We start from the raw sequence: 9,404 nt of genomic DNA, 5'->3' as shown, positions 1-9,404 counted from the left end.
CCAACGCCCCCACACATACACATGCATTCGACATACACACCCCCAAAAAGCTATAAAAAATAAAAATGACATTAATTCCAGTTGAGCACACACACTGATTTTTCCCTCCTAATTCCCTTCCCTCCCTCCCCCTGCACTGGGGTTATTATGACGACACACCACCGCTCGTCATAAGGAATATCTTCCCGGATTTATTTTTTGGTGCCTTCTCTGTGAGCCCCGGCATGGAATTTCTTCATGCATTGAAACAACAGGTGTATCACACTTCTACTGGTAAAATGGCATCAAGGGGCCCCACCTATTCAAGATGGGGACCTTGACTCTCTGCTGAGAAGAACAGGGACAGCCAGGGAGTAGAAGGTGGCCTTTGCCCAGTTCTGGAGCAGGCTGCCGCTCAGGCTCCATGAGGCACGGGAAGTCTGACCTCTGGTGAAGCAAGTAGGGCTCACACTGGGCCAGATACAGAGCCAGGGAAGCTGGGTATGCAAAACGGCAGGTGCTGGTGAACCTGCCCTCATCCTTCACAGGGATTGCCCGTTTCTGTGGTGGGAAGAAGCCAGGGACTCCCAAGTCTTTTGCAGTCATGTAGGGTCTTTTGAAGGCGGGGTACCCATCTTCCAACTTGGGGTTGGGGTTGGGCATGGGCCGGTAAAACTCTTTGTTCCGGAGCTGAGTGGCAAGCTTGGCCTGCTGTAGAAACAAAGAGAAGACAGAAAGGTCACCGCGGCAGTGTCCCTCAAAGCACGGCAGACAAAATGCACACTGCTATAAAAAAAATGTGAAGTTCAGGGCTGGAGAGAAGACTTGACTAGCTCGAGCACTGGCTGCTCTCGCAAACGACAGAGGCGCCATTCCCAGAACCCATGCGGTGGCTCACAACCATCTCTAACTCCAGTTCCCAAGGATCTGACACTCCTGTGGCTTCTGTGGACTTTAGGAATGCACGGACATATATTGTGTGGGCATCCTAGCATACGTGTACTTCACATACATACAGACATAAATATAAAGTTTAAAAAGGAAAAAGGCAGGCAATGGGGCACACACTTCTAATCCCAGCACTTGGGAGGTAGAAGCAGGTGGAACTCTGAATTCTTTATATCCTGGGCTATAAAGCCAGTACCACAAAGCCAGGGCTCTATAGAGAGACAAACCTTGTCTCAAAAATCAAAACAAAAAGAAAATTGTGGCTGCACATTATATGATTCCATACTTACCTAATTTGTGAGACCTTTCAAGCTATGAAAGACAACGGTGTCACCATGGCCACCCACTGCTAGGAATGGTATGAACCAGAGTAAGCTTTTAGGGGAAACTGCATTGCCCTGACACTTGAGAATTAGCAACCCCACTCCTGCCAGGAGAAGCTCTGGCACGTTAGGATGCGCTTCCTCTTCACAGAAACATCCAAGTGGGGCAAAAACAGCCCAAATGTCCCCGAAGGGAAAGGACACCCACATTGTGAAGAGTTTGTAAAGCGTAAAACTACACAGAGAATGAGTGATACCCATGATGCTTAGCAAGACGGAAAGCTACAGAAGGGTATGAATAATTCGCATGAATATGGGGCTGGAGAGATGGCTCACTGGTTATTAGCACTTGCTGCTCTTGCAAAGGGTTGAAGTTTGGTTCCCAGTACTTACATGGCAGCTTAAAAATAGTTAACTACAATACCAAAAGATCTGACGCCCTCCTCTGGCCTCCGTGGACTCCAGGCATACATATGATGCACATATATGTATGCAGACCAACTACACATGAATCGGTTTTCATTACATAGTACATTTTATTTGTGTGTGTGTGTGTGTGTGTGTGTGTGTGTGTGTGTGCGCGCGTGCACGTGCACTGTTGAGACACACAGGGATGGGGTGGGGTTGTGTGCACATCTGTACGAGCACATGTGGAAGCCAGAGATCAACCTCATATGTTGTTTCTCAGGGACCATCCACCTTGTCTTTTGAGACAGGGTCTCTCGCTGGTGCCCATCTGGGTAGACTACATAACCAATGAGCTCCAGGGATCTGCTTGTCTCAGCCTCCCTAGGACTGGGATTATAAGCACATGCTACTCTGCCTGGCTTTTTAAGTGGATTTTAGGGATCAAACTCAGATCCTTGTGCTTGTACAGAGAGTAGTTTACCAAGTGAGTAATCTCCCCAGCTCAATTAATTCCCTCTTTAAAAGGAAAGAAGAGGAGAGGCAGAATAGAAGAGAAAGAGGAGGGGGGCTAGGTCTGGTGTATAGCTCATTGATAGAGTGCCTGCCATTCTGAGTTCAGTCCCCAGCACCACGTGCTATCTTGTGCACATGCCTGTCTTCCCAGTACTCAAGAGGAGGAAGCAGAAGTATCAGAAATTCAAGCTCAAGTGCATCCTTGGCTATATAGCAAGCTTAAGGTTAGACCACATGAGACCTTATTTCAAAATAAACAACATGAAAAATTAAAGGAATTCTACAAACACATTAAGCTAACATTCAGAATATGGAAGTAAGCAAAGGAGTGCTTTTACATATGCCATGCTTAAGCTGGTTAATAATGGGTACGTTAGTGCTGGTTCTATCAGTGTTAAATTTTTGCTGCATTTAGTAATTTATTGCATATGCATGTATACACACCACGGTCTATGTGGAGGTATACACACATGCCATGGTATATGTGGAATTCAGAAAACAACTGTGAGAGTTAGTTCACTGCCTCTACCATGTGAGTTCTAGGAATTGAACTCAGGCTTGGTGGCAAGTACCTCTACCTGCTGAGTCTCTCAGTGGTATTATATATTATATATAAATATAGTTTATATTTAAACTATAAATGTATAATGCTTCCAGTTTTTCGTGTGCTATATATTTTGGCATATCACATGCATGCATGTGTACACACATACAAACGTGCAAAACCTCTAAGTGAAGTCCCCAGCCACTGGCTATTTTAAAAGCCACAATGTCCACACTAAAGTAAAAATCATGGGCCTGGAGAAATGGTTCAGTGGTTAAGAGCATTTGTTGCACCTGTTGAGGATCAGTCGCCAGCACTGGCTTGGTGGCTCACAATCATCCAGCATTCTAGTTCCAGAGGGTCCAACACTGTCTTCTGACTTCTTAAGACACTGTATGCTTGTAGCGCGCACACACACACACATCAGGGGAAACACATACAAAATAAAATAATAAAGATCATCCCAGGGAATCATAGATTGGATAAGAGACCTGCAACTCTCCCTACCTCTTGTGGTGTGACTCTGGAGTATTTGTGCTTTCCAAAGGGCTTATAGTCGACCATGTACGAACTTTGGTATATGTCTAGGTCCACGTAGTTCTAGAAGAGAGAAAATTAAACAAGAGCCTGGCCCTGTCGTTCTTCAGCCTAAAGCTCATTGACCATAAAATAACTGCCAGCTTTGGGGCCTGGCATCCTTCCATGGTCACAGGAGCCTGGCACATGCTTGCTGCCTGATAAAAACAAAACTGTTCTCTTTGCCAGTGGGCAAACTCCTATGCATATTCTAAGATCCGGATCAAATGTCACTTTCCCCAGTCAGCCTCCCACCTCCTAATGCCCCAGCTTTCAAAAACAAAAACCTTCCTCCTTTCCCCTCTGCTTCAGTAATATGCCTGGCAGGTGTTCCTCCAGGAGAGCACAGTCTGACCTCTGAGGGCATCTGCACACACACATACACACACAAATAAATCTTAAAAAAATAATTTAATGAAGTAGCTGGGTATGGTGGTACACACTTATAAAACAGCACTTGGGAGGTAGAAGCAGAAAGTTCAAGATTACAAGGCACATGGACCACAGAAGACACTGGCTGCTAGTCAGGCGTGGTGGTGCACACCTCTAATCCCAGCATTTGGGAGACAGTGGCAAGTGATCTCTGTGAGTTCAAGGCCAGCCTAATCTACATAGTGAGTTCCAAGACAGCCAGGACTAAGGAAAGAGACCTTGTCTCAAAAACAAAAACATTGACGCCAAAGAACAAAAACCACCAAAGAACGAGCAAACTGTGACAGAAAGATGGGTCAGCTGTTAAGAGCACTTGCTGATCTTGTAGAGAACCTGGGTTCAGTTCCCAGCACCCATATAGAGGCTCACAGCCAGAGATAACTTCAGTTCCAGGATATTCAATGCCGCCTTCTGGCTTCTGTGAGTGCCAGGCACACACATACACATGGATAAATGCAAAACACATACACACAAAAAAATAAATAAATAAAAGTAAGCAAATCTTTCTTTTTAAGGTAAACAAAAAGAATTTAGCCAAGTGTGGTGATTTAATTGAGGAGGTGGAACCAGGTGGAACTCTGTGAGTTTGAGTGATGTGGGATCCCCCTCTGTATGTTGTGAATACATTGGTTAATTTAGGAACTGCTTTGGGCCTATAGCAGAGCTATAGGGGACAGAGCTAGACAGGGAAAACTAAACAGAATGCTGGGAGAAAGAAGGGTGGAGTCAGAGAGAAATGGCAGCCAGAGACAGATGCTGAGAACTTTACCAGGTAAGCCACTGCCACATGGCAATACACAGATTAATGGAGATGGGTTAAATTAAGATGTAAGAGCTAGCCAATAAGAAGTTAAAGCTAATGGGCCAAGCAGTGATTTAAATAATATGGTTTCTGTGTGATTATTTGGGGACTAAGTGGCCAGGAATGAAACAAGCGGCCTCCCTCCAACATGTTAGAGGGGACAAAAACCTACATTGCTCACCTTTTTGGGGTTCACCACACGTGCCATGGCCAAGGACCTAGAAAGACATATCAGTTAGCCCTGCTCTGCTTCAAGCAGGGGCAATATCCCACTATTTCCACAGCTATGCAAGCAGGCAGGACTGCTCCGGTCCCCTTAGTCCATCCCTCTCCACCTTCCCTAAAATTCTGCCTTACATATTCCCTGGAGCCAGTGGAGGCCCTAGGGATGGGTGTATGGTGCCCTGTGACAAAGGAGCTATAGTGCAGGATTCAGAGGAATTAGAATTCACTCAAAATATCAGCTCTGCCTCGCCAAAAGGTGCATCAAACAGCAAGGCAAGTTTGATAACCAGTTTATGAAAGAACAGAAGCCATGACTTTACAGCATCCGCCAATCCCTAGGCTGTAAATCCCCCAGCATGGCCATTCTGAGCTTCTAACACATTAATCACTGATACTGTGTTGCAGAGACACACACAGAGTGGGATCTTTCCATCCAGTGTGAACCTACCATCCTGTCATCCTACCCGGAGGAGGCAAAGCCCAGGCCTGGGGCTCCAGCTCCCCAGGTCAAAAGCAGGATGTCCAAGGTAAAGAAAGTTGTGAGGCATTCGCATGTGAAGGATAAGCATGAAGGTCCAATCCTTGTGCCCAGTCCTGAAGTCTTAAGGGAAGCCATGTTATGGGTTTCTGTGTTTCAGTGTCTCTGTCAGTCTGTGTCTCTGCCTGTCTGTATGTCTGTCTGTCTGTTTTTCTCTGTCTGTCTGTCTCTCACACCTTTCTGACAGGGTTTCATGCAGCCCAGGCTGGCCTCAAACCTCTGTGTAGTTGAGAATTATCTCAAACTCCTGATCTCCCTATGTCAACCTCAAGTTCCAGGTATTACAAGTATATACCACACACCTTTAGTCTCAGTACACAGGAGGCAGAGGCAGGTGGATCTCTGTGTGTCCAAGACTAGCCTGGTCTACAGAGTGAGTTATAGTCCAGCCAGGGCTAGGGCTACATAGAGAGACCTTATCTCAAAGACAAAGAAAGGAAGAAAGAAAGAAAAAAAGAAATAAAGAAAGAAAGGAAAGAAGTAAGGAAGTAAGGAAGGAAGGAAGGAAGGAAGAAAGAAAGAAAGAAAGAAAGAAAGAAAGAAAGAAAGAAAGAAAGAAAGAAAGAAAAGAAGAAACCAAAAGGCAAAAGTGCACTACCATGCCTGGTTTATGTGATGCTAGGAACCAAACTTAGAGCCCCATGTATACTAGATAAGCCACCAACTGAACACATCCCCAGCAACCATTTCTGCATTTCACCCTCAGCAACTCTCTGCCCAGAGCTCCAAGCTGATCAGGCATTTGTGACCTGGCCAGCTACTGGCCAGACAGACCTCAGCTGATGCTCCACATTTCTGCCTTCCTGAATGCAGACAGCTTCTACCCTGGGTGAGGGTCTGTTTTAGTTCAGAGTCTACCTTACCTTTTGACAAGACTCAGTGTTCCTGTCCTTCCAACCCCAGGTGTCCCTGCTGTATGGAGAGTCCTGTTGGCACTGTCTCACTGACACACCCACTCCTGAGATCAGCCCTGACCTACACAATTGAATCTGCTTTGGTCATTGGCCCTGGTCATTGTGACGTGGGTAGCCAGCCACCCCTCTTGAATGTCAGTTCCCCTGTCCCTGGCTTACCACTTCTGGAGTCTCAGTACATCTGGACCCACTGGGCCAGAATAAACCTGATTGGATGGTACTGGAGGGGAGATGCTTTTCAATACTCTACAGATCAGGCTATTGCCAGGAGAAGTAATTGGTTGATGACATCAGCCTGTGTCTTACTCTCTTTTGCAAATATTAGTAAGGCTATTTAAAAACAACCAACCAGCTGGTGGTGGTGGCACAGGCCTTTAATCCCAGCACTTGGGAGGCAGAGGCAGACGGATTCTCTGTGAGTTCGAGGCCAGCTTGGTCTACAGAGCAACTTAGACCAGAGCGACTTTCAGGTCAGGCTCCAAAAAGCTACACAGAGAAACCCTGTCTTGAAAACAATCATCAATCAATCAATAAAAAACAAACAACCCAAAGCAGAAAGTACCAAGTATTTCTGAGGATTCAGAGAGTAAAGCTCTCATACGCTATTGTTGGTGATGTAAAATGGTTTATCTAGTGAAATTAGGTTGGAAGTTTCTCAAAAGTTAAGCACAGGGGCCTACAAGATGGCTGGCTCAGCAGGGAAAGATTCTTGCCACCAAGTGGTACTACCTGTGTTTGAACCTGGCATTTACAAGGTGAAAAGAGAGAACCAACTCCTGAAAGTTGCCCTCTGACCACCATGTGCACATGGAAATATAAATAAATGTTTAAAAAGCACATGGAGGCCAAGTGGTGGTGGTGCACGCCTTTAATCCCAGCACTCAGAAGGAAGAGGCAGGTGGATCTCTGTGAGTATGAGGCCAATCTGGTCTACAGAGCAAGTTCCAAAATAGCCAGTATTACACACAGAGAAACCCCATCTCTAAAAACAAAGGAACAAAAACAAAGCAAAACAAAACAAAAACGCAGAAAAGAACCATGTGATCTGGAAATTTCACTTCTAGTCATAAATCAAAAGGAATTAAAAGCAGGGAATCAGAGACAATGGATGCTGCTCCCAGAGCAGCGGAATAAATGATGCCTAACCAGCAGTTGACTGAAATGTGGTGCAGATTTACTGCACCTATGACTCAGAAAGTTCTGACCCATGCTACAGGGGATGAAACTTGAAAGCATTAATCTCAGTTCAAAAACTAGTCACAAAAAGGCAAATGAGATTGCCAAGTGCATAGAGACAGAACGTAAGTTTATTTCTTTACTTGGCACTTGACAGAGCAGCCTGGATGATGGGTAACTTTACTCCAGAGAGTCCTTTGCTGGAGACTGGAATTCCGTGTTGTTCCCAGTCCAGTCTTCCTCACCACAGACTACAACCCAGATTTTCACATCATCCTAAATTTAACTTTTTACAATACAATACAACATGCTCCTTTGTGTATGTGTGGTATTTATGTATCTGTGTGTACGTGTGTGTGTGCATATGTGTGCATCACTTCCCACCTTAGCTTTGGAGACAGGATGTCACCTAATTTGGGTAGTGCTAGGATTCAGGCATTATCCTAGCCAGTCCAGGGTCCTATGGCTGCTATGCCACTCTGCAGGTGCAAAGGTCCCTTTAAGAGACAAGCTCTGCTACTCCATTCTCTCCTTCCTGATGCTCTTCTGAAGGGGCATGCAGGACTTTTCCTGTCCTCTCTCTCTCTCTCTCTCTCTCTCTCTCTCTCTCTCTCTCTCTCTCTCTCTTTCTCTCTCTCTCTCCTCTCTCTCTCCTCTCTCTTCTTCCTCTCTCTCCCTTCCCTTCCCCCAATAAAACTTAAGTTCTATCTCTCTGGCCATCTTTGTGCCTCACCCATCTTGGGCTCCCCCACTAGGGTCCCCCTCAAGCAGTTTCATAACAGGTAGACTAGTTGGCCAGTGAGCTGGAGGGATCCTCCTCTCTCAGTCCACAGCACTGAGAGCTCAGATATGTTCTGCCATGTGGGTGGGGGGATCTGAACTCAGGTCCTCATGCTAGTGTAGTAAATACTGTACCAACTAATTGAGCCATCTCCACAGTCCTCACTTCTCTCTCTCTCTCTCTCTCTCTCTCTCTCTCTCTCTCTCTCTCTTGTGTTTTAGAGACAGGGTTTCTCTTTGTAGCCCTGGCTATCCTGGAATTCACTCTACAGACCAAGCTGGTCTCCAACTCACAGATATCCACCTGCCCCTGCCTTCCATTTGCTGGGATTAAAGACTTGCACCACCACCATCCAGAGTTATATACCTCTCAAGTATTTCCTTTACTAACATGCAAACATATGTTTTCTACATTTGTAAGGGAAGGGAAATAAGCTGGAATGTAAACTTTGTCTTGTTTTGCTTTGTATAGCTTTCCCTGTAATTGTGCAACTTGATCCTGACCTCAAGGGTCCTCCTATCTCTGCTTCCCGATATCACTGTGGATGTGTGTGGGGACACATTGTGTAGTGTAGGGTAAGATGTATTAAATGAAAATTTAGTAACCAATAGTACTGCAGAAGCCTGATTGTGCTAAATTAAACAGTATTTAAAAGATTGCAAAAAGCTGGGGGGGGGGGCAGGGAGACTATGTGGACAGAATCCAATAACCAGGATCATGGGAACAACCAGGGCTCCCAGGAACATCTTTTGTTCTGCAGTCCCTCCCTCCCTCCTCCAGTGAGAATAACCACCTCTTCGTTGACAAAACACTTGTCCAAACACACACTTACAGGTTGTCTGTGAAAAGCAAAGGGGGTGATGCACATTTAGCTTTTTCATTCTGGGTCTAGTATGTATACTAGTATTACCGCACAATCCCCCCAAACCCTTAGTGTAAATCACATTTTAGCTCCTGTACCCTGAAGGGAGAGCCTGGCCCCCAAATTTCGATGCAAATTCAGTCTGTTAGTATTGTTAGATCACAGGAGGAAATTCTCCCAAGTCAAGAAGCCCTGATTCCTCCAGGCTTCTATTAAAGGGATTACAATCCGCTTCCTTCCTAACAGGGTTAGTACACCATGGGAAGCCCCCAGGCCAGGGATTAAAGCATTTATGCCTTTAATTAGAAGCAGCCTTTCCCTAAACTCCAGAAACACAAACAGTCAGGCCACATTACAAAGTAGCACGCCCTCTCCTAGAGCCT

The 9,404-nt window shown here is 45.6% G+C and overlaps 1 protein-coding gene across 1 annotated transcript; it reads right to left on the bottom strand.

Annotated features, from left to right (window-relative positions):
* Window positions 1-267: 267 nt before the first annotated feature.
* Window positions 268-6,246, bottom strand: Tex37 (testis expressed 37). Its single transcript, XM_005364774.2, has 4 exons — window positions 6,152-6,246; window positions 4,707-4,743; window positions 3,223-3,315; window positions 268-690 (listed from the first exon to the last, which is right to left on the bottom strand). Exons 2-4 carry the CDS (start codon window positions 4,731-4,733, stop codon window positions 268-270), a joined length of 543 nt encoding a protein of 180 aa, XP_005364831.1. The 5' UTR covers window positions 4,734-4,743; window positions 6,152-6,246.
* Window positions 6,247-9,404: the final 3,158 nt, after the last annotated feature.

The sequence above is a fragment of the Microtus ochrogaster genome, assembly GCF_000317375.1.
Source record: "Microtus ochrogaster isolate Prairie Vole_2 chromosome 14 unlocalized genomic scaffold, MicOch1.0 chr14_random_3, whole genome shotgun sequence".
Classification (NCBI taxonomy): domain Eukaryota; kingdom Metazoa; phylum Chordata; class Mammalia; order Rodentia; family Cricetidae; genus Microtus; species Microtus ochrogaster.
The sequence above is the reverse complement of the archived record's forward strand: the minus strand, read 5'-3'. Positions and strand labels throughout refer to the sequence as shown.

Coding starts and splice junctions, on each gene's coding strand:
- Tex37 (XM_005364774.2), bottom strand. CDS start 4,733: ATGGCACGTGTGGTGAACCCCAAAAAG. Junction 3,316..4,706: donor GTGTGGTGAACCCCAAAAAG/GTGAGCAATGTA, acceptor TCTCTCTTCTAG/AACTACGTGGACCTAGACAT. Junction 691..3,222: donor CCAGAGTCACACCACAAGAG/GTAGGGAGAGTT, acceptor TTGTTTCTACAG/CAGGCCAAGCTTGCCACTCA.